The sequence below is a fragment of the Hemiscyllium ocellatum genome, chromosome 4, assembly GCF_020745735.1.
Source record: "Hemiscyllium ocellatum isolate sHemOce1 chromosome 4, sHemOce1.pat.X.cur, whole genome shotgun sequence".
Taxonomy (NCBI): Eukaryota; Metazoa; Chordata; class Chondrichthyes; order Orectolobiformes; family Hemiscylliidae; genus Hemiscyllium; species Hemiscyllium ocellatum.
Genome location: NC_083404.1, coordinates 33,272,359 through 33,298,673, shown reverse-complemented (window position 1 = coordinate 33,298,673; position 26,315 = coordinate 33,272,359). Strand labels below are relative to the sequence as shown.

At 40.0% G+C, this 26,315-nt stretch overlaps 1 protein-coding gene across 5 annotated transcripts in view; it reads right to left on the bottom strand.

Annotated features, from left to right (window-relative positions):
• Positions 1-26,315, bottom strand: part of LOC132815341 (cAMP-regulated phosphoprotein 21-like) — a 346,819-nt gene that overhangs the window by 39,579 nt on the left and 280,925 nt on the right. For all 5 annotated transcript variants that reach the window (XM_060824202.1, XM_060824203.1, XM_060824201.1 and 2 more), the window contains 5 exons: positions 25,180-25,407; positions 22,496-22,674; positions 21,347-21,442; positions 19,986-20,234; positions 7,799-7,925 (listed from right to left, as the gene is read on the bottom strand). In XM_060824202.1, coding sequence (XP_060680185.1) covers positions 7,799-7,925; positions 19,986-20,234; positions 21,347-21,442; positions 22,496-22,674; positions 25,180-25,407 — 879 coding nt within the window. The remainder of the gene's footprint in view (positions 1-7,798; positions 7,926-19,985; positions 20,235-21,346; positions 21,443-22,495; positions 22,675-25,179; positions 25,408-26,315) is intronic.

Sequence of the window (26,315 nt, the reverse complement as noted above, 5' to 3'; positions counted from 1 at the left end):
AATCAAAACAAAAGATCTGCGGATGCTTGAAATCTAAAACAAAAACAGAAATTGCTCGAGAAGGTTAGCAGGGGATGGCAGTATCTAAGGAGAGAAAGCAGAGTCAACATTTCAGTCCAGTGACCCTTCTTCAGAAATCAACACTGGTTCAAAGAAGAGTACAGGATGACATAACAGGAGCAGCACCAGACATACTAAAAATGGAGTATTAACCTGGTGAAACTACAGCACAACACTACTTACATGTCAAACAATGTGAGCAGTATGCAAGACTGAGCTTAGCAATCTCACAACCGACAGATCGGATCCAAAATCTGAAGTTCTGCCACAAAACAGTCATGGAAGCTTCACAAATATCCTATTCCCCAATAATAGAGGAGCCAAGCTCATCAGTCAAAAACTGCCATTTAAATACTGTGACGACAAGAACAGACCGAGGTCAGAAATTCTGCAGCAGTTACCTCACTTCCTCTCAGAGCCTTTCCACCATTGACAAGGGACAAGTCAGGAATGTCATAGATAGTTGTTCATTTGACTGGGCGAGTGCAGGTTGAAGAACACTCAAGAAGCTTGACACATCCAGGACAAACGTTCCCTCTTCACTGGCTCTCCACCAAAACACCTTCAACGTTTAATCCTTTCACCAATTACAGAAGAACCTCGATTTTCCGGCATTCGATTATCCAAATTTCAGATTGCAAAGTCCTGATGCTCGGCCAAAATATGTTATCCGGTATTTGGTTATCCGAAATTTGATTAACCGAACGAAATACTCCCTGGCCGTATCATTTGGATAATTGAGGTTCGTCTGTACACACAGCAATAACATTATGTACCATCTACAAAATACAAATTAACTATTCACCAATGCTACTTCGACAATAATTTATAAACTTGTGGTTTCTACCAACTAGAATAATAAGAGCAGCAAATGTTGGGGAGGTGATAGCCTCGTGGTGTTACCACTGGATTGTTAATCCAGAGAGACAGGTAACGTGCTCGGAGTTCAGATGGTGGGATTTGAATTCAATTTTAAAAAATCTGAATTTAAGAATCCATTATTGGAAAAGTCCATCTGATTCTCTAATGTGCTTGAGGGAAGGAAACTGCCACCAGGATTAGTCTGAATCACAGACCCACAGCAATGTAGTTGACTCTCAACTGATGTCTGGGAAGAACAATAAATGCTGACCTAGCCAGTGACACCCTCACCCTGTGAATGAAAGAATTAAAAAAAAACCCATGGAAACAGCACCATCTTCCTGCCCTTGCAAGGGACAACCATCCTGACTTAGAATTATATCACATTCCTTCACTGTTGCTGGGTCAACTGCTGAACTCCCTTCCCAACAGCACTGTGGCTACAGCTTCACCAGGTGGACTGTAATGGTTTAATGAGGCAACTGGGCATCAGCTTCTCTTGGGCAATTAGGGATGGACAATAAACATTGGACTTGCCAGCAATGTTCAAAAGCTGTGAACAAATAAAAAATAGTCATAGTGTCGGACAGCATGGAAACAGAACCTTCTGTTCATTCTGACCATGTTCCCAAACTAAACTAGTCCCACCTGTCTCCATTTGGCCCATATTCCTCCAAACCCTTCCTATTCATGTACTTATCCAAATGTCTTTTAAACATTGTATCTGCATCCACCACTTCCTCTGGATGTTCATTCCACACACTAACCACACCCTGTTTAAAAAGCTGCCCCTCATGTCCTTTTTAAATCTTTCTCCTCTCACCTTAAAAATATGCCCCCTAGTCTTGAACTCCCCCACCTTTGGGAGAAGACCTTTGCTATTCACCTTATCTATGCCCCTCATGATTTTATAAGCTTCTATAAATTCTTACTTGTTTTATGTTCTATTAAACCTAATGTAATGTTGACAATTTAACCTTGTTAACAAATTCATTTTTTTTTCCCTTGATAGAAGGCCTTGGTTGACAAACAACAGACAGAAAGTAACAGGGAGATTATGGGGGGAGGGGGAGCAGGGGAAGGTGAATGATTCACAACTCTGGAAGGAAAGTTGACAGTAAACTGAGAGACTCAGAACAAATCCTCTTCAAAAATAATACCGCGATTGAGGAAAGTTAGCGCAGATTGGGACTTTTGGCCCGTAATGGCAAGTAATTCCATCCTCTGGAGTTACCAGCTAATCTCATTAGAGCACAATGTTGGATTGCAAAATGGAGAGCAGGTTTGAATGTCTCATGTTATAGAACTTAATGTTGGGTCCAGAAGGCTGCAAAGTGCCCATGCAGAATGTGAAGTGTTCCTCCTCCAGCTTGCTTGAGCTTCTGTGGAACGCTATAGGAGACACAGGACAGAATTGTGAGCATGAGAGCAAGGCCATGTGCTAAAATAGCAAGCTACCACAAAGTTGGGCTCATGCTTGCAGACTGAGCAGATGCATTTTTCAAAGTGGTTGTCCAGTCTGTGTTTTGTCTGAGGAGGAAATTACATGGTGAGCAGTGAACACTGTAGATTAGCTTGAAAGAAGCATTAGTAAAGCATTACTTCAGAGTCACCTGGAAAATGTGTTCAGGGCCTTGGAAATTGAAGAGGGAGGAGATCAAAAGACAAGCACTCCGCTCTCTGATTGTTGGGAAGGTGCCGTGGGGGTGGTATGGAGTGTCAGGAGTGATAGACAGGTAGGCCAGAATGTCACAAAGAGAACAACCCTTTGAAATGCTCTAAACCTCCGACGACACATATCTTCTCCTCTCTTATTGTTTTGCAGGGAGTAAGTGACTAATCCAATCTTCAACGTATTTAGTCTTTCCCATCCTGCCTATCAATTTTCATCCCATCCATTATCATTTCTGCTCCTACTGTTGTTTTGTCAGTTACATCTTCTTTAATAATTACTCACTTTGTATTTCAGCCTTGCCCTCTGCCTATTGTCAAAGTACACCTACTGTGCCCCAATAGGTCCCATTCTGCTTCTCACTGCCCTCTTATTAGTTATGTATTCGAGAATAATTTTAGGTTCCCTTTTATTAGGGGCCATTCTATTCTCAAATTCTCATTTTGCTAGTCTCATCTTCCTCTTCACTTCAGATCTCAATTATTGTATTTGACTTGGATCTCACTTGCAGTTTTCATCTGTAGTGCATGATAAACATGTTTCATCATGATTTCTATCCACTTTCGTCATCCAAGAAGCTTTGATTCCCCTACCTTTTCTTATTGTTTGAATGGACTTAACCTTGGGTGATACATAAATAAAAATAGAACTTTATTTTGCTGCTTTATTGGGCACGTTTAAAAGGATAAAAGACAAATCTGCATAAGATTTTCACATTGTTTTTGTATAAGAAATCTGGTCAAGAGTTTGCATTAATGGATTTTTGAAACAAACAAGGCTTTAGAGAAAAAACAAATTCATTGAAATCATTAGTTTACAATATATATGCACTTAAAGTTTGTCCAAAATTAATGCAGAAACTCAATATAACCACACTGGTCAAGATTTTCATTGAGGTGGCTGGTGATGGGTTGAGAGGAAATCAAGTGACTTGCTTTTAGGAAATTACATGAGTGGGATCTAAAAGGCACCAGATAGGTCAAAATGCAAAGCCAAAGAACGCGACCACTCTTGAAGATTTTTCATTTTACACTAACCAAGCCTGTACAAATAAAACCAGCATTAAATGCATTCAATTAACAATACATTAAAATTGTGGTTAGTTTACGTAACATTTATCAATTACTTCATGAGCAGGATTTGAGAAATGGCATACTGTCACGGTTTTCAGAAAGAGCAGAATTATGACGACAAGATTATTTTCATGAAGATACGGTTTAGCACATTTCAAACAAAGAGTTACGAAATAAATAGTTGAAAAATGCAGAAGTAAAACAATGACAAATAATTAATCTATTTTAAATTTTAAAAATGCATTACATCGGTTAACGGTTGTGTAGCTCCTAGAAAAGAGACCGGTTCACTGTGAGACCTGCTACTCACTCTCTTACAGTGTAACGGCCCCCTCTCCAGAAACTTTGTACTGTTTCCAAAGAGCTGTCTCTTCAAGATCAGTAGTTATCAGCTTCTATCTTCTGTCATTCATATTGTGGAGGCAGCATGTATTTATAAAGAAAACTTAGGTATCCAACTAAATAACATCACACCCTTGAACAATAAAGTGTAAACAGTGATAACAAACATTTATGCAACCACAAATAGCAATATTTGAACTATTGATATCTTTGAGAATGTAGGAAAAGTATTCTTAGACAATAAGCTGGCTTTTCATTGTCCTGTATATTTTATGTAAATTGGTTTGTTAATCATCTAGAAGGGACTGATGGAATGCAGGATCTTGGTAGGCAGGAGGCAGAGATATATAATGCAGCATTCTGCAAACAAATTTAACCAGAAAGCATTGAAATTTAGTTTCATAACTCACAAACTGATGGAGAACTATTTGATATGAGAGGACCAAATCGAAGTAGGACTCAAAAACAAATGGCTGCCGAATGTGACAGCCAGGATCCATATTGCCATTTTCAGCCTTGGTCATTTTCACAAGAATGCAGAGGGATCAGACAAAGAATCCACCCATTTTAGTTAATGAGGCAACTGGCAGATTGAGACGCAATGGGAGCCGGAGCAGATATATTTCTTAATTTTCATGGATTCAGCTAAACTGTAGTAGCTTGTAAGTTTTACACCAGCTACTTAGGGTGGGGGGTCGGGGAGGAGGGGTGCAGGGTGTGGGTGCAGGGTGGCGTGCACGGTGGGTGAGCTTTTCATAAACAGTACTAAGCATTTAAAAAGTTAAGTGGTTTTGCCTCCTTTACAATTCATTAGTAAATGTTGCAGTGCGAGTTATAACAGTGTTCATTAAGATGATTTATGGACTGGCAGATGTAACTAACCTTAAGACAATGTGCTTGCCAGTTCATTAGAGCTGTCAAGTAAAAGATCAGGATTATTAACATGGAAGGGTCCTCAGATGGGTTAGAAAATATGAATCGGATGGATAATAGGTAATGGACATTTCACATCATAGAAAAAGGTATCTTAGCATGATAACAATGAGTAAATGTTAAATAACGTCCAACTGATTTTATGTATTCAATCCAGAAATTCATCAAGATCATTGTTTTGAAGCCTGTTTATTTATTCAAAAAGTTTGATCTGCTTTTGACTGCAATCCAATTGCATCATCATTTTAGAAGAGCTTATGATTGTAGACACAGTTGTTTGAAAAAATCCCTTTAACACACAAAAGCAGACTGGTGGTGATACTCAGCAATTCTCAGACAGAAAACAAAGTGAATACCTCCAGATTCTGCAATTCTGTGCTTTATCATAGAGTCAAAGAGTCATAGAGATGACAGCATGGAAACAGACCCTTCGGTTCAACCCGTCCATGTCGAACAGATATCCCAACCCAATCTAGGCCCACCTACCAGCACCTGGCCCATATCCCTCCAAACCCTTCCTATTCATATACCCATCCAAATGCCTCTTAAAATGTTGCAATTGTACCAGCCTCCACCACATCCTCTGGCATACACGTACAACCCTCTGCATAGAAAAGTTGCCCCTTAGGTCTCTTTTAAATCTTTCCCCTCTCACCCTAAGCCTACACCCTCTAGTTCTGGACTCACACACCCCAGGGAAAGACTTTGCCAATTTATCCTATCCATGCCTCTCAATTTTGTAAACCTCCATAAGGTCACCCCTCAGCCTCCGACGCTTCAGGGAAAACAGCCTCAGCCTGTTCAGCCTTTCCCATTAGCTCAATTCCTCCAACCTTGGCAACATCTTTGTAAATCTTTTCTGAAACCTTTCAAGTTTCACGACATCTTTCCGATGGGAAGGAGACCAGAATTGCATGAAATATTCCAACAGTGGCCTAACCATTGTCCTGTACAGCCGCAACATGACCTCACAACTCCTGTACTCAATACTCTGACGAAATGCCTTCTTCACTATCCTATCTACCTGCGACTCCACTGTCAAAGAGCTATGAACCTGCACTCCAAGGTCTCTTTGTTCAGCAACATTCCCTAGGACCTTACCATTAAGTGTATATGTCCTGCTAAGATTTACCTTCCCAAAATGCAGCACCTTGCACTTATCTGAATTAAACTCCATCTGCCACTTCTCAGTCCATTGGCCCATCTGCTCAAGATCCTTATGTAATCTGAGGTAACCCTCTTCGCTGTCCACTACACCTCCAATTTTGGTGTCACCTGCAAACTTACTAATTACTAACTGTTATGGAAAGTCTCTTTGTTTGCCTAAAGTAGTGTAGATCTTTCACTCTAGAATTGGACTACCCCATTTTTGAGATTGTACACCATTTCCCATCGAAAATTCTACCTCCTGGCAATCTCAAAAAATGGCAGGATCACAATAGAGGGATTAGTCCCATGTCTTGAATTAACTTCTGATTTGCAAAGCACATCTCTGGTATTAAAAGCCCCTGATTACTTTCTTTTTATCCATAGGCATAATCAACCTCTGTTCCATAGATATTAACTTATGCAAATATTTAAAAGCATCAAATCTAAATGCTAGGCCATGTTTTTCAGAAATTGTAGGGATGACACTCTAAACCCTAAACTGGACACAGACACCTCATTTTGAATCAAACAATCTTTATGAAAGTTTAATTACTGTGCAACAACACAGATGTTGTGGAGCTGTTAATACTGATAGTTGTAAAAGTGACCCATAGGTATTTTGACGTTTCGGGCTTAAGCCCTTCTGAAACGTCGAATTTCCTGTTCCATGGATGCTGCCTGACCTGCTGCGCTTTTCCAGCAACACATTTTCAGCTCTGATCTCCAGCATCTGCAGACCTCACTTTCTCCCCACAGGTATTTATAAATCTATGAAGTGTTCTTTGATGGTATTTCTTGTACTTACCTTTAAATGGATAAATACAGAGGCTGCGTACAGATTTCGTCATTCCCACTGAATCGTGGAAAGCTGGATAGATTCTCAGTCAGCAAGGGATTACAAGGTAATCAGAGATGAATGAGAATGTGACGTGTAGGTTACAGTCAGCTCATTCATGCCCTTATTAAATGATGGAGAAATCTCAAGGGGCCAAATGGCCTCCTCCTGCCGCAAACTTGTTATGTTCATATGTCTGCATGTAACTCTGATGTTGTCCAGATAAAATATCGTGCAAGCAGCACTCTTACCAAAAGCACACAAAGACCCTTTATTGGCATTCACTGTGTCAATTACCTTATTCAATGCATTTTATAAATTAACTTTGTTTAATGAATATTGGCTATTCATTACATCTTATCAAATCTCTGATCTGTGATTTTCACTTGCTCGAACAGACTAAAGATGTAATTTGAATTCTACATTAGTGGCATTATTGATGTAAATAGGAACATTATTAATCTCCGGGTTCATGTATTCTGCTAGGACTGCAACTAAAAAAATGTCACAGATTTCCAATCATAAGAGCAAAGTCCCACTTATAGAAATTGACAACACAAAATGTTGCGAAACAAAGCAAAAGTATATTACAGGCATATTAACAAGCATTACATAGAATCAAATCGAAAAGGCATGAATGTGGACTGGAGTTGAAGCTCAAAAAATACTCCTTGATTTTGATGCATTTTTCAATGCAAAATGTGGCTGTAGAGGCCACTTACTCAAGTACATCCATTACACCCTCATCAAGCATGTGGCCAACCCAATTTGTCCTTGTTTCTGCTGGCTACAAGTCAAAAATTAGACACAATTTCAAGGCTAAATCTGCAATTTCACTTGGGGAAATCAAACAATATAGATGAAGTGCCATACCTGTCTGTTGTGTGGTCTGGGGTATATGCTGACTTCGCTGTGCATTGTATTGAACAGAAGCAACAGGTCTGAACTGTTGGGCTGTTGAGGTAGGGTACTGGCCAGTTGGATAGTAATACACTGGCAACTGAAAGACAGTCACAGAAAGAAATCTCCAGTTTCAATTCTTGACAGTGTATACATTCCTAATTACTGAGCAAAATATTCAAGAATTTAAATGTGATTGTACCAAATTTCAACATAGTAAAACAAACTGAAGCATTCACGGAAAAGCAAAAGATTTAAGAGTGCAAAAATACATTTGTCCAACTTTGTTATTCTTCTGATAAATTATTTCATCCTTCATATTTTCTCAAGTAACCCCTTTTCAAATACAGTATGTTGCCATCAATTTCATTACCACTATGAAACTGTAAATCGGGACACCAACTGCAGTGTTTTACTTCAGCCTAATTCCCAATACAATTAGTTCAGGCTCCAGGGAGACACAGGCAGTTCGTAGCATGGTCATAGATATATGCAACAGTTAGATGCTCCTAGATAAACAACACTGTCTTGATTGTGTTTTTCATTGCACTTAATGATCTGGAAAAGCAGGCTGTTCCAGTCAATTCAGATCAAACAAAGAAATACAAAATTTACAGTCTCAAATGAATGCAGATCATAGAAAATTAATCTAGGACAACTGCATCAATGAGGCACATGGGCAGGTGTTTCACTTTCCCAGTCATGACTTGGCAAAAGGAGCACTGGTTGGTCATGAAATTTCAAACGTTCCTGCTCAGAGCTAGTTGTAACTAATTGTTATGGAGTAAAGAAAGCAATTGTTCACGCAGTAGGCAATGTTTTAGAAACATGCCAATCAGCATTTGCATTAACGTTTATACTTCAGAGTACATGCCTACTAGATAAATATACAAGGAAAAATAACATTCAGCTTTAAGCACTGTGAGGAGTTTTATTTCCAGGTAAGTATTAGTAAGGTGGTGTGAAATGCAATCAACCTTTATTAAGGCAGAAAATCACTCATCCTGCATGTCCAACTCAATTAAACATGAATAATGGAAGCTATTATAAACTCCTTGTGGGCTTTCCCTCAACATAACAAAGGAACTCAGTATCTGCTTACTTAATAATATTCCTTCAATATTGATACAGATTATTAACCAGTTAGAAACTCGTGTACCGATTAAACAGGAGGACTGCAAAACAGCAAGAGGAGGATGAGCACCCGTGGTCATGATCCACAGTGATGCTCATGACATTGGCAGAAAACGGGATGTGATCCTGCATTCAGAATATAGGGAGGTAGAGAGGAGATGAGCAAGCAAGACTCCAAAAGCAATAATCTCCAGATTCTTCCCAGTATCAAGTGTAAGAACTAGGACTACAAAGTAGATGAAGATGTGTTCAGAAATGTGGTGCAGAAAGAGTGGTTTTAGGTTCCTACCTCATTGGGACCACTCTAGGGGAATAGGACGTGTACATGCCAGATTGATTGCATCTAAAAAGACTATTTACTTGCTAGGCAATTTATTAGTACTGTTGGGGAAGGTTTAAGGTGAACTTTACAGAGAATATGGAAGATATGACAGGTAGCTAGGATATGGAAGATATAGACTGTAGGGAAATAGATGGTGACATCTTGTAAAATGTCCAGATTACAGAGGAGGAAGTGCTGGATGTTTTGAAACAGTTAAAGGTGGATAAATCCCCAGGACCTGATCAGGTGTACCCGAGAACTCTGTGGGAAGCTAGAGAAGTGATTGCTGGGTCTCTTGCTGAGATATTTATATCATCAATAGTCACAGGTGGGGTGCCAGAAGACTGGAGGTTGGCAAGAAGTGTGGTAAGGACAAGCCAGAGAACTATACACCAGTGAGCCTGACCTCGGTGGTGGGCAAGTTGTTGGAGGGAATCCTGAGGGACAGGATGAAATTGTATTTGGAAAGGCAAGGACTGATTAGGAATACTCAACATAGTTTTGTGCATGGGAAATCATGTCTCACAAACTTGATTAAGTTTTTTGATGAAGTAACAAAGAAGATTGATGGGGGCAGAGCAGTAGATGTGATCTATAGGGACTTCAGTAAGGCATTCGACAAGGTTCCCCATGGGAGACTGATTAGCAAGGTCAGATCTCATGGATTACAGGGAGAACTAGCCATTTGGATACAGAACTGGCTCAAAGGTAGAAGACAGAGGGCAGTGGTGGAGGGTTGTTTTTCAGACTGGAGGCCTGTGACCAATGGAGCGCCACAAGGATCGGTGCTGGGCCCTCTACTCTTTGTCATTTACATAAATGATTTGGATGCGAGCATAAGAGGTACAGTTAGTAAGTTTGCAGAATTGGAGGTGTAGTGGACAGCGAAGAGGGTTACCTCAGATTACATAAATATCTTGACCAGATGGACCAATGGACTGAGAAGTGGCAGCTGGAGTTTAATTCAGATAAATGTGAGGTGCTGCATTTTAGGAAAGCGAATCTTAGCAGGAATTATACACTTAATGGTAAGATCCTAGGGAGTGTTGCTGAACAAAGAAACCTTGGAGAGCACTTCATAGCTCCTTGAAAGTGGAGTCACAGGTAGATAGGATAGTGAAGAAGGCATTTCATCAGAGTATTGAGTACAGGAATTGGGAGGTCATGTTGCGGCAATTAGATTTGATGCTTTTAAATATTTGCATAAGTTAATATCTATGGAACAGAGGTTGATTATGCCTATGGATAAAAATAAAGTAATCAGGGGCTTTTAATACCAGAGATGTGCTTTGCAAATCAGAAGTTAATTCAAGACATGGTACTAATCCCACTATTGTGATCCTGCCATTTTTTGAGATTGCCAGGAGGCAGAATTTTCCATGGGAAATGGTGTACAATCTCAAAAATGAGGTAGTCCAATTCTAGAGTGAAAGATCTACACTACTTTAGGCAAACAAAGAGACTTTCCATAACAGTTAGTAACTAGTAAGTTTGCAGATGACACCAAAATTGGAGGTGTAGTGGACAGCGAAGAGGGTTACTTCAGATTACATAAGGATCTTGACCTGATGGGCCAATGGGCTGAGAAGTGGCAGATGGAGTTTAATTCAAATAAATGTGAGGTGCTGCATTTTAGGAAAGCAAATCTTAGCAGGACTTATACACTTAATGGTAAGGTCCTAAGGAGTGTTGCTGAACAAAGAGACCTTGGAGTGCAGATTCATAGCTCCTTGAAAGAGGAATTGCAGGTAGATAGGATAGTGAAGAAGGCATTTGATATGCTTTCCTTTATTGGTCAGAGTATTGAGTACAGGAGTTGGGAGGTCGTGTTGCGGCTGTGCAGGACGTTGGTTAGGTTACTGTTGGAATGTTGTGTGCAATTCTGGTCTCCTTCCTATTGGAAAGATGTTGTGAAACTTGAAAGGGTTCAGAAAAGATTTACAAGGATGTTGCCAGAGTTGGAGGATCTGAGCTACAGGGAGAGGCTGAACAGGCTGGGGCTGTTTTCCCTGGAGCGCCGGAGGCTGAGGGGTGGACCTTATAGAGGTTTACAAAATTATGAGGGTCATGGATAGGATAAATAGACAAAGACTTTTCCCTGTGGTTGGGGAGTCCAGAACTAGAGGGCATAGGTATAGGGTGAGAGGGGAAAGATATAAAAGAGACCTAAGGGGCAACTTTTTCACGCAGAGGGTGGTACGTGTATGGAATGAGGTGCCAGAGGATGTGGTGGAGGCTGGTACAATTGCAACATTTAAGAGGCATTTGGATGGGTCTATGAATAGGAAGGGTTTGGAGGGACATGGGCCAGGTGCTGGCAGGTGGGACTAGATTGGGTTGGGATATCTGGTCGGCATGGACGGGTTGGACCGAAGGGTCTGTTTCCATGTTGTACATCTCTATGGCTCTGTGACTCTATGAAAGCCGAGTTGAAGATTATTCAATCAATCAATCAGTCATAATCTCATTGAACAGCTGAGCAGATTTGATTGACTGAATAGCCTACCTTTGATCCTACCTTTTATGGTCTTCCAGTAACTAAACAATGGCCTGCCTTTAAAGGGGAAAGGGATTGGACAAAGTCATGAAACATAGGCCAAACCATGGCAAAATTCCCTGGATGACAAAGATAAACGGATTAAGATGAAAAAGAAAGAAAGTGTGCTCTTGATGTACAGCCAAGAGCCTGGAGGAAATTGGAGGTCCTAAGGTGATTTTAAAAGGCAAATAAAAGAAGCAATGTGTGTGTATGAAAAGAGGCGACAAGCTTTCATAAAAAGCAAGCATATGAACTTTTATAGATCTATAAGTGAAAAAGGAATGGACTGTTTCTGACCAAAAAAGGAATTTCCTTATGCAGGAACAGGGCATGACTGAGGTGTTATATGTAAACTTTGCAAAGTCTTTATCAAGGAATAAAACATTGCACATGACTTGGTAAAACAGGAGGCAATTCAGACACAGTAAGGATTTCAAATTTATAAAATGGTGATGTTGGGTAGGCTGTTTGTAGGGTTGTAAAAACACTACGAACAGGTGAGATATACCCAATATACAGGGAAGTGAGATTCAATCATGCAGAGACACTGACCGTAACTTTCCAGCCTTTCTTAGCTTCAGGTGGTACCAGAGGACTAAAGAATTGCAAGTGTTCCAATCTTGTTAAAAAATGTATAAAATCCCAGCAAGTACAGACCAGATACTTTAACCACAGTGATGAGAGAGCTTTCAGAAACCATTAATCAGGACAGAATTAATAGTCAGTTGTGAAATGTGGGTTTTTTAAGAAAAGCCTGTATGATGGATTTGATGAAAGCAAATCTTGATTAACTAAGTTGATTGAGATTGTTGATGTGATGTGCTTGAGATTCCAAAAGGCATTTGATAAATTGCTGCACAAAAGATCTATAAGAAAAGTTAAGAGTTCATGGCGTAAATGGATCAGTACCAACATGGATACAAAATTGTTTGAGTGACAAGAAAACAAAGTAGTGGTTATTGGATGTTTCTGGAGCAGAAAAAGATTTATGCGGTAGATTCTCAGGAGGCAGTGTTAGGCCCCTCCTCGTCCTGAAATATATCAGTGGCCTAGACCTTAGTATTGCAGAGGACAGCTTCAAAATTTGCAGTAATCAAAAGACAGAAGTGCAGTAATGTGAACTGACAAGGAGGATGTAGAATTTTCAAATGAAATAGATAAGTTGTTGAATTGACAGACAATTGGCAGATTAAATGTAATGCAGAGAAATGATGAAGTGATTCATTTTTAGTAGGAAGAACACAGACTGAAAATGGCTCAGATCTTCTGCAATGTGGTAATCATCATCAGATTGCAGCATTAATCCACCACACTAGATGTTCTGCATATCTTGCCAGATCTTCTGAGTCTACCTGTATTTCTCAGAGAGCACAACTGTAAAGCTACAGCTGCCAAAAGGCAAGCTTAAGTGTCCAGTGTTAACATTAGTGAATGGGTGAGTGGTTGAATGAGAAAATGGGTAAAGATGGGTGAGGTGTCAGGTGGTTAGGTCTGGTTGGGGTACAATGAGGTCTAGTCAGGGTGGAAGCTTAATGGAGGATGGGGGTTAGCATGGTCAGGTCAGGAAGGGTAAGTCAGGGAGGATTGGTCAAGGGGGTAAAGGAGGGGTAAGAAGGGGTTTTGGGCTTGGGTTGGTGTTATGAGAGATTAGAGAGTCAGTTCTGTTTCCGTTCAGGAATTAGACACTGTTTTAAGGGATATAGCATTTCCCAGATAAAAGTGTCCAGATAAGAAACGTTTGAAGTTCAAGACTTCTGTGGAGGATTCCAGGGAGCAAGGAAATTGTCCACCAAAAGTTCAAAACTTCTCAAAGAAGTTAGTGTATCAGGACATCAGCAGAGTCCTGGCATACACCTTGAGCACAGTACCAGACAATCAAGAAGATCCCAACTAATATAAAATAATGGAGAGCGTTTTAAAGAGCTGCAGGATCACTAGGATCTGTGTCTATAATTCAATAAATCATTGAAGGTGGAAGGTCAGGTTGAGTGAGAGAATAATAAAGCATATAGTATCCTAGTCTTTAAATAGGGTTAGAGCACACTATCAAGGAAATTATAATAACTTGCATAGAACATGGGTCTAGCCTCAACTGCAGTACTGCTTCAATTGAGGGGACATACTGAGGTGGAGGCCCAGAAAAATGCAGAAAAGATTCATGAGAATGGTCCCAGGTACAAGGAACTTCAGTTGTGTAGATTGGAGAGGCTGGGATCATTTTGTTAAGAGAAAAACATGAGAGGAAATTTGATACAGGTACTCAAACCATGGGGAATATAGACAAAGTAGATAGTAAAGACAATAGTTACCATTTGTGGAAGTATAGAGAGTGAGAGGGCACAGATTTAAGATAATTGGCTAAAGTAGCAATGGACTCATGAGGAAATACTCATTCACAAATTGAGTAGTTAGGATCTGGAATTTTTCCCCATAACATGAGTGTTATGGGGAAGCAGGATCAATTGAAGCATTGGGATAGAACTGGATTACTGTTACTCGATTCGTGATTATGAGAGAGACAGACTGACAGACAATGTATTGTTTTTAATCACCTTAACTAATTTTTCTTCTAAACGACCAAGACTGAACACCTACGAAATTATTTTTTTATGATCGAGTTTTGATCAATAATAATGATTACATATCACAATGTTAAAATCTCACTTCATCTTGAATATACCAGCCCTAACATTTTCAATTGCTATTAGTGTGGAACTAATGATCAAAGGTAAATTCATGTCAAGGCCATCATTTTAACAACAAGGACTACAACTGGGTGGCCTGTAGAATAGGAGCTTCTGTTCCCAGGAGAACCAGTTCCTATACCGTACAATCCAGGCAGCCTCCTTCTTCAAAGACCGCAATTTCCCCCCAGACGTGATCGACGATGCCCTCCTCCACATCTCCTCCACTTCCCGCTCCTCTGCCCTTGAGCCCCGCCCCTCCAATCACCACCAGGACAAAACCCCACTGGTCCTCACCTACCACCCCACCAACCTCCACATACATCGTATCATCTGTCATCATTTCCGCCACCTCCAAACGGACCCCACCACCAGAGATATATTTCTCTCCCCTCCCCTATCAGCGTTCCAAAAAGACCACTCCCTCTTTGACTCCCTCGTCAGGTCCACACCCCCCACCAACCCAACCTCCACTCCCGGCACCTTCCCCTGCAACCACAAGAAATGCAAAACTTGAGCACCCCCCCCCTTACTTCCCTCCAAGGCCCCAAGGGATCCTTCCATATCCACCACAAATTCACCTGCACCTCCACACACATCATTTACTGCATCCGCTGCACCTGATGTGGCCTCCTCTATATCAGGGAGACAGGCCGCCTACTTGTGGAACGTTTCAGAGAACACCTCTGGGACACCTGGACCAACCAACCCAACCACCCCGTGGCTCAACACTTCAACTCCCTCTCCTACTCCACCAAGGACATGCAGGTCCTTGGACTCCTCCATTGCCAGACCATAACAACACGACAGCTAGAGGAAGAGCGCCTCATCTTCCGCCTAGGAACCCTCCAACCACAAGGGATGAACTCAGATTTCTCCAGTTTCCTCATTTCCCCTCCCCCCACCTTGTCTCAGTCAAATCCCTCAAACTCAGCACCACCTTCCTAACCTGCAATCTTCTTCCTGACCTCTCCGCCCCCACCCCCACTCCAGCCTATCACCCTCATCTTGACCTCCTTCTACCTATCGCATTTCCAACGCCCCTCCCCCAGGTCCCTTCTCCCTACCTTTTATCTTAGCCTGCTGGACACACTTTCCTCATTCCTGAAGAAGGGCTCATGCCCAAAACATCGATTCTCCTGCTCCTTGGATGCTGCCTGACCTGCTGCGCTTTTCCAGCAACACATTTTCTGGCCTGTAGAATAGCATGGTATACATGACAGTAAATTCCAGATTTTTGAATTTAATTGAGTGTGCATGTCCAGGAGCTGCTGTCAGATTTCCAGCATGATAACTGTCATTCGTATTGCAAATGTCAGACCAAAGAAAAAGTACTCAGTAAAAGACATTGCCCATTGCTTCTAGAAACGAATGTAAATATTCTGTTATTTCACCCGTTCACTTCATCTGTGTCTGTTTGTAGATCAGAACGACGATTGATAGGAACTTTACTCATTGACACCAGGTTTTATGTATTTGTTTCAGAGTAACGAAGGCAACTGGTACATGAACAATCGTCCATAACAGCACGCTGTGGATTTCAAATGTTAGCATTCATAAATCGAGAGACATGTGTAACTCTGGTAATGTGAAATTATAATGCATTTCAATTATTAACTGTACACATGTCAAGTATATGTTCTGAAGAGGGGTTACCGGACCAGAAATACTAACTGCTGTCTCTCCACAGATGCTGCCAGACATGAGTTTCTCTAGCAATTTCTATTTTGTTTGTAAATTTGTTCTTCTGATATACATTGTGGGATGTTTAGCTGGCAGCATGACACAAACCGAAGGATAAATGCAATGCTAATTTGTTACTGAGAAGTATTATGACTGACACGACAATACTTAAATACTGGCTGGAATCTTGGAACTTCATCTTTGGAGGAGTGGTGGGTCAGTTTTCATATTGGGAATTTGATGAAGTAATTAGTGAGTCTTGCTGTTTTTGTCTCCAAGAACCCATGTTTGGTTTTCCTGACCAACCATGGAGGGTGGACAGGATGACTTACCTAAATAAGGAAGGAAGAATCCCTACTTTAAAAGACCCAGAGAGAAAACACAATGCAGCAATGATTATAGCATATAATCCAGCGGGAAGAAGCTAACACCTACAGATTAAATGGAAAAAAATGGCCATGGTTCATCCTTGGAGGCGATGATTGAAGGAAACATTGGGGAAAACTAAAGATCCCTCTGCCCTAAGGATGCCAGCCAGCCTTATCAAGCAAGAGTAGCTGCAATCTGCTGAGGCTGTCAACACTCAAACTGCTGTCCAGTATCACAAAATGTTCCATGATCTTATGAGGTCCAGCAAGGTGAACGTCCAGCATTGCTAAAGGAAGGTGGTGGGAGAGTAGTAATGTCTCTGGATTTTGTAATCCATGTTAACATCAGGGGACACAGGTTCAAACCCCACTATTACTATGACAAAACTTGAATCTACCTTAAATTCTGACCCAACAATATTAGCACTTGCTATATAAAAAGGTTTGTCCTCACATTATTTCTGACTTTCTTTGAACAAAGTATCCTTTGGTTCTTGACCCATTTTCCATGAGGAACAGCTTCTTCCTATTTACTCTGACAATTTTGGATGCCTCTGTCAAATCTCCACTTAACCTTCTCTTCTCTAAGGACAACATTTATCACTAACCTGGTAAATATTTAAACGATTTCTTACTGGTGAAGGCAAAGAGCCATTACTTGCTGTTTCTCCCTGGGGAATGTTTTCTTTATATTAGAATTAGAAATCTTATCAGCAAAAACATTTCCAGTAGCAGTTTACTTAAATTCATCATTACTTCACTAAACTGGTAGATGAGTTACCCATTTTACAAACGTGTAGTGTAATTGAAACTATTTTCTTGGTTAATTATAAAAATCCAAATGTGTTTGAGCTATTTGGAAATTTTCCTGAATGTGAGACTGATCACACATTTGTTTCTGGATGCAAATTATGGGGCTGGGGTGTTGGTAATTATTTTAATCATACTGTCCAGATATTTTATGACATATCTCCAGGACACATGATTCAGAGTTTTCACAGCATGAAAAGAGCTTATTTAACCCTTTATCTCTGTGCCAGTCATCTAACATCCATCAGGTTTAACCCCATTTTCTCACACTTGGCCCATAGCTTTACATGCTATGTTTCAAGTGTTCATCTAAATAATTCTTAAATATCCTGAGGTTTCCTTTCTCTGCCATCTGCAAAACAATACGTTCCAGATATCCACAACCCTCTGTGTGAAAAGAGTTTTCCTCAAATTCCCTTTCAAGCTCCTTGTCTTAAATGAATTCCTTAGTGCCTCATCAAGGGAACAGGTTGATCACAGGAGTTCAAGGTTATAGTCTAATCAAACCGCTTCCAAAAATCCAAATACACTTCACCCACTGCTTCCCCTTTATCTTATCCTTCTTACTACCTCCTCAAGGAATTCTAACAAAGTTATCAGGCATGATTTCTCCTCCATGAAGCCATGCTGGCTCTGTATGATCATATTATATATTTCTAAATGTTAGTATATCCCTTATGGTTTAGAATCTAACTTCCTACCAATATCAGATGTTAAGTTAGCTGGCCTATAATAACCTGTTATTTTGATTCCTTCAATTTTTGAATGAGGCTGTACTTTAAAAATTTTCAAATCCTTTAAGACTTTTTCAGACCCCAAGGATTCCTGGAAGATTGCTATCAGTGCATCAACCATCTCTGTAGCTTTTGCTTTAATATAATAGAATGCAGCCCATTATGTTCAAGGTCTTTATCCCATTAGTTTCTCTAGTATTTTTTCTCCAGTGATAGTTATTATATTCATTTCTCGCCTGCTCTTTCTCCTCAATTATTTAGTAATTTTAGAATGCTATTCACGTTTTCAACTGCGAAGACTGATTTAATCAACTTCTCTTCTAGTTCCTGGTTTGATATTATTTCCCAGCCTCATGTTCTACAATGTCTAAGTTCACTTTGTTGTCTTTTCTTTTTTATTTATTTAAAGAACCTTTTGCTATCCATTTTTATATTACTATACAGAGGCCAGTATCCCATCACCCTTTATTTACATCTGCACAATACACTGGCTGTAACCAGCCAGCTGAGAGTCAGTCCCTTAAGAGAGGAGACCCTGAACCTCCTCTTTGTCTCTTTAAACCAGGGCTCCCTGATTGGCCCAGGTTAACAATCCCAATCAGAGATCTCATAGTCAATAAGATCCACCTGATTCTAATCACTACAGTCATCTTCTTTTGGTTTTTAAACCGTCCCGATTTCCTGGCTTACTGTGAATCTTTGTCGCATTGTATGTTTTTCCCCTTCAGTTTGAGACTATACTTAACTTACCTGGGTCAAGATGTGGAAGAAAGGTTTTAAAGTCACATGGCTATGGGGAGAAGAGAGACTTTGGGCTTTGTAGTAAGCTAAGAACAGTGCATGGGAAAAATTTTGTGCAGCTTTCAAAGCAAAACTGGACTTTTTTGAGGCATGTTATTATTAGATTTGTGTGATCCACTTGCATCTGCCAATAACATAGGGATAAACAGACATTCTCCCACTGAATTGGATTCAGATATGGACAAGACCTGAGTTAATAATAGACTAAAATTGTGATAAATATACGAATGAGGAAATTAATTTGGCTCACATGAAATCATCCATCCAGTGAAACCCTAAAATAACTCCGTTTCTATTCCTTAAATTATTCATGAGAGTTTCTGCCTCTTATTCTATTTGGATGCACATTCCACATATTCAATTCCTCCCCAAGATCCACAATGATGTAAACCTTATGCTAGCTTCTTTGTTGCTTTTATACTATTTTAAAAGAAGCAAAATTATAATCAAGGAGCTTTGACTCTGATTGGTCAGCATATTGCCCTGAGAATCAATGAGTGAATGCCTCTCTCACATTTTGTTGCACCAAAATAGGTGCATTGCATGCAGATGTTCTTTCTATCCACAAAGAACAGGGTTCTATGTATTGTTATACATAGCATCTAGTATACACAAGTGTGCTACACTGCAAGCTTGACTGACATTCCTAAACTGGTTGTCGCACACTCGGGATTATCCATCAAATAGGTTGACAAACTGCAGTTTCACACAAATGTTGGACACTGCATTGGGAATTTTGCAAGTATGGCTGGTTGGATACACAACCCTTCAATTGGCATTTTTGTGAATTGTCTAATGAATGCAAGCTAAAACACTGAGAAAATGTCTTTTTTTTTCCATTATACTACTTTCTGAAAACTGAATAAAATGTTCATTAAAGGAAAATGAAACAGAGTTGTGACATGTTGGAGTTTGCTCAGATTCTCTACTACAAATGGAAATATTATAAATGGTGATTTCATTATATATACCTTTGGTTAACATTTGGAATCCGATGAGCTATTTGGAATTGCATCGCATTTGGGAGATAGCACTCCTTTGCTATCATTTAAGTAGGTTTGTCCAGTCCCATTTAATTTGCATACCTGTGCAGGTGGCTGTTGTACATATCCTTGTGGTGGCTGTAGCACTTGCTGAGATATGGGCTGTCCGGATCCTGTGAAACCTCCAGGGGGAAGCTGTTGACTTGGTGATGCCATGACGTAGCTAGTTTGTTGGGGTGGCTGAGGCAAGATTGGCGTCGGATAAACAGAACCGGATGGCTGCTCAGGCGCATCTCCTGACGATTGTCGACTTAAACTTATCTGGTTAAACTGGGAAGCCAGGTCTTCACGCTATAATGCAGACATAAAAAACAAAAATTGGGCTTACTGAAAAATACGTCTGAGTGTAATAATGAAGGATAAACTTTGATGACAAATTGTATTACATGCCACATGAGCATCACCACAAAGGCACCACAACACTGAAAACACTATCATAGTAAACCATGCACTGTTTGGCTCCATGTCAAGATTACAATGAAAAAATTTTTGCATTTAGTAACAAACTTTTAAGCCTCAATGTGTCTTGACTTGAAGGTTATACACACTCATCCATTTGTGTTTGCTGAATAATTTATAAAGGGGCATAAATGTTTTGTTCTTCTTTTAACCCTGGATCAGGAAGGTCACTTTCAAAACCCTTAGCACTGCCTCAGCTGCAACTAACTAGATTGGTGCAGAATTTTAATTCTGTACAAATAATCTTGCATCAGATAAACCTACTAAGTTGGATCTTGGCTTTGTATAATTGTGTAAAGCAAGTGATCACAGATCAGCAGCTGATTTTCATTCCGAATGAAGTCAATGGAAGTATAGATTGGGAGCGATTTAAAATGTGCTATTCTTTTCCAATGCCTCTTTTTACACTATTGTAGCAAATTAAAATTTATGTCTTAGAGCAATATGGGAAGTGCATGTCTAATTTCTAAACCCAATGTTAAGTTCATTTCATTGAAGAATTTTTTTATTTAGTTGATAAAAAAGAGCAGGTTCTTCTTTTTGTATTTAGTTGCTTAAAAATTAAAATTCCACAACTGTCCAATTTTAGGCATCACAATAGCATAATGTGGAATGATTCTCTGAAAATAGCAGTGTAAGAATTGTGAAAAAAATGTAAAATATGGACATATACATTTTGTAAGTGAACCCCACTGTAAATATCACTTTTCTGCATCAGCCTCAACATGGAGTCAATCAAGTTTCTCACTCACAGTATACAAATATTTCAGCAAGTAATACAGATTTACCCTCAGCCATGAACTGCCAACTATAGTTAATGCAGTGAACAATCACCACTGAAAGTGAAGCAAAGCACACAAAAACATACTGCAGTTATGTTCATACACATGTTACAAATGTTAGAATTACTGTCTGAAAGGGATAGAATGAAACTGAGTAAGTACCACAGGAAACTGCTGCGTCGGTGAAACTGGCAGGAGATGCTGAGGAGGGTAAGAAACCGTTGGATACTGGACAGACTGGGAAGAAGGCTGCATAGCCTGCACAGGTTGAGAAGAGATTTAAGCACCAATGTCAGACGTTGGAGATACAATTCAGTGATACACAAAGAACAGAAAATCAAAGGAAACAACAAAAAAGCAAATACCAGTGTTAGGATATTAAAAATAATAGCTCTTTGAATTGATTAATCTCTATTATTATATGTGCCACATATTCCAATAACCATAAAACATTCAGGTCACTATTCAATGACAGGGCAAAACTACAGATTGATTTAAAGCAAGACGCCTAATGACATTAATGAAGAAACCAAATCCTCAAGTGATCTTTGAAATTAGCTCAGATGGAGTGCGTAATAAACAAATGGGCCCTGAACCATCACTGAACCATCCTGAAGAAGGGCTCATGCCCGAAACGTCGATTCTCCTGCTCCTTGGATGCTGCGTGACCTGCTGCGCTTTTCCAGCAACACATTTTCAGCTCTGATCTCCAGCATCTGCAGTCCTCACTTTCTCCCTGAACCATCACTAACAATTAATTAAATGTGATCCTGGTGTGCTTAAGAGATCTGAGGCAGACATTCAGCTCGGGGCAGGAGCACAAAAGAGAAGCAATTGATCTGCTACCTGGACCGGTCTGGAATGCCCTACAGTCCCTTCCGGAACTCTCTCTGTGGAATATGCCCATTTTGGGGGCACCAAGAATACGGTGAACAGCTCAAGAGCAGCAAAAGAAGGAAGAGGAAGAGAAGGACAAAATTAAGCAGTTGGAATCAACACAGCCTCTGTCAGACTGGGCTATGCACACTTGTCTCATCGGACTTAGTTATAAACAACTATCATTTAAATTGGCAGGTAACACAAAGCTGACATGCTGCCCCCATGACAACAGACGAGTGTGGGTTAATCAGGCATTGCAATTCTTGCCTCTGTTTTCCTTCCCAACTGATATTATCCCAGTGATTCTCACCACACTGTTATTCTGCACATGAAATCCCTGCCAAGCTAAGTATCCTGGTGTTTGGGAGGGGCAGGGTGCAACGGTGAATGTTGAGGCATTGGTTTAGTTGGTATTTGCAGTGTCTGACTCACCTGTGGCACCAGATGACTGGGTAGCTGCTGCTGCTGTTGCTGCTGCTGCTGCTGTTGTGGCTGTGGCTGTGATGCAGACTGCTGCTGAGCCTGCCCAGGAAGCTGAGTTCTTAGCGATTGTGGGCCACCAGGAGGGTTGTAAATGGCAGGTGTGCCATCGGGATTCACAAAGGGTTGACCTGCAAAAGGCCACAATGAAGCCAAAAAATCTAACATAGACATTTATCTAATTTCAATCTTTTCGTTGAAACTGCCTACAACAAAATATATGCAAATTTAGATGCAAAAGAAATTTAACATTACATGTGTATGTACTTGGCTGCAAAAATGACACGGGAAGAGGTAGTCCCACAGAAAGTAATCTCCTTTCCCTTTCCTCTGACCACCCCTGTGTGAAGCCCAGTCTGTTACCTGAGACTCCTGTTAATCATAGGCCTCTGGTGGGTGCATTACTGGCAGCAGGAAGACCCGATGCTGGCCAGTAAAGCACCTGATGGGCATTCACTTCTGATGGGCCTTTCCGAGCAGGGATATTACCAGGCTACCATCGGTTATCCAATTGGCAGTTCATATCCTAGTGCCAACATTAAATTGAACCCGGTTTTGAACAGAAGACTACAAGACAAAGGATCACACATTTCAATTTAATTATTAAAAAATCCAAATAATCGATATTAGGATATGCCCCGATCTCATAATAGACAGCTATAATTGAAGGGTAAGCAAGGTATAGACATAGTACCAGTGTTTTAAAGTTAACTTCTGATCTTTGAGTGCAGTTCTTCACTGTACATTTAGAATCCTGTACTCATTCAAAATGTGGCACACCATCTTACTCAATTTTTAAATTTCTAGTTGGTTTCAGTGCTGACATAATTGTCTACATTGTTGCATTGTCATTTTTTTTGTGTTGCAACATATTTCTGACAGCCTTTCCTCCCCTGTAGCCCCACCAGAATGTGTCTGAAAAGCAGTTAATTCTATTGTGAAACTTATATTGTGAGAGATAATGAGAAGATTAAATCTACAATGTGCACACATTTACAAACAGCAAGATTTATAGACTTCACAAACAGCAGTGACTCAACAACCTTAATCCCAGGAAGGTACCTGACAGTCTCAAAGTGCCCTGTCCTTTACTTACCTGCCATTTTAGCCTGCTACTTCTTTCAAGTTAGAAGGCCGACTGGTCCTCCACCTGAGAAAGTTAGTTAGCTGCTCTTAATTAGGCAATAAACTGGTGGGGGGCTTTGGTGGTGCAGTGGTAGCATCCCTAACTCTTGACCAGGAGGCTGTGGTTCAAGTCACACCTTCTCCTGAGGTGTGTAATAACATCTTTGAACAGGTTGATTAGGACAATAGGTTAAAAAAAAAATTAGTCCCAGCAAGCCTGTCCTCAGACAGTCATTTGGTCACCTCAGGGAAAAGCACTATGCATGACTATGAACCAAATGTTGTGGGTTTTTGAGCCTTTCAGCCTGACAGTAGCTTTCAGCTATCCAGAAGGAAATTCCTGCCCATACATACTATCTTCTTTTATATAATACTTCGATGTTTTCATATTGCTAAATTGGAAAATGTCTGGAAACGAGGTGGGTAGAACTGGTTCTCTGCAATGGGGTAATATTGGCTAATGGGGTGGAAGGTGTAAATCCAGCCCTTGATTGTGAGACTTACATTGTGAATCACAATATGACTGGTTTACATGGGAAGCTTCTATTACGAATATGCATACAGAAAGCAGTAATAGGTGATCCTGAATGATTCAATTGTGACATCAGTAGACAGGTTTTATGAGCAAGAGAAGTTCACGAATAGAAGACTTCAATATACTCTGGATCACTGACGATTGTTCAGAAATTGATGTTGACAGCTCTAAGGGCAGTTAAAAAGAATCATACTTTCTACAAGCTTGGATCTCTTTCCAGACATTGACGGCAAGATTCCATCTTTATTTTTATGTTTTAACTGTCAAGAAGTAATGAGTGAAAGAAAAGAATTATGATGAATGCTGGCTGATCTCTGCCTACTTCTGCAATTATATTGATAATCAATCATCACTTCTGTGAGACATACACTACCAAATATGGCTGAGTGGGAGTATTTAAATAAAGCAGTCACTATGACTTGAGAGCGTAGGCCAGAATAAAGCAGGGCATAACTCAATCTGTATTTCGCAGTAACCCAGCATTACTTCAGATTTCAAATGTCAAAGAACATTTAAGTAGGCAAAGGAGGAACTTATTTAAATAATGGACCAGTTGGTGGCTAGTTTTAACTGTTTTGTTATAGAATCTTCTTTGGATTGTTTTCTTTGTTTGGGAGATTAGAGCCTTTGAGCTCTGTGGGTGTTGGGTTTTAGCTGTAGTATGTCATTCTCCTTTCCCATCCAATCAAAAGATGCATATAAGGTCAGAGACTTTGCAAAAAACGTGACTCTAATACAATAGATATCAGGGAGCACCCATAACTATCATTTTACCACTGAGAACCAAATAGTGTGTGTTTAATATATACATTTGCACATGCTTAAAACATATATTTTGTTTTAAAGAAATAGGCTTTTATCAGTTAATAAGCATATCATTATTATTTACATATTTATGAAAAAAGATAACTATGGCTGTTCTCTGATATTGCTTGGATTTTTATTTGCCTTTAAATGTAGTAATGGTTGCACTAACCTGTATGTGGGTTTAACAGAATACTGCCAGGTGGTATACCTGTCGCTTCCAAAGGAAGCAAAATGTAGCTGGTGTTGTTAGGTGTCACCTGTCCACCCATTCCACCATCTGGGTAGGAGACTGATCCTGTAGAGCTGACTGGTGCTGGGACAACAGTTGCACTCTGTAGTGGCTGATGGTTCCGTGACAATGAACCTGAGGAGCCTGCACTACTGGAAGACTCGGAACCTGGAAAATGCAAAACAATTGTCAAAATGTCCTTATTGGAAATACAACCTGCTGTGCATATATTAATTGCTTCCTCACAAATGGCAAATGATCCCAAAACTGAATGACAGATCCCCTCTCTCTCTCATACATGCTTCAGGTCACCTTTCATTCCTAGGGACAGGAGCAAGCCATTTAACCCTTCGGATCATGAGTGGTCTGCAGCCTTATTTCATGCTCCACTTTGACGCAAATCTTTGAAAACTTTGGATGACAAAAAAAATCTGAATTTTAGAAATAACAATAGATATTTGTAAACAAGAGTTACCAACTTTTATACCATCTTTTGTGTAGAAAGATTTCACAATTTTACTCCAGTCACTAATTTTTAGACCATGCCCGAGAATCCTAGAACTCCCAATTAAAAGTGTAATTTCTCTTGGTTTAATCTTATCTATTTCCTTACTATCTTGGGAAACTTGAATCACGATATTTTAACCTCCTAAATTACACAGAATTATACTTTGTGTTATCACTCCTCAGAATACAACCCTGGATGTTCAGATAGCTCATAAATCTAGACTAAACTCCCTCAGATGACAAAATATACTTATTCAGGTGCAGTTACCCAGACTGCTTATGGTGCTCCAAGTATGGTCTAACCAGGGTCTTTTTTTGCACTGGAAGCCAGACCTTTACTTACTTGTATTCTATTCCTCAAAATATAAAGGCCAACATTCCATTGGCTGTTTGATTTTTTTCATATATATATGTATAGTTATTCACAACATTTCACAATCTATGTACCTAGATTCCCAAGTCCCTTTGGACTTTCACTATTTCTATCATTTCTTCATTTAGAACGTATTATTGTGCATCATTTTAACTCCAAAGGAGGAGATCACATAATTGTCTACATTGACAACTAT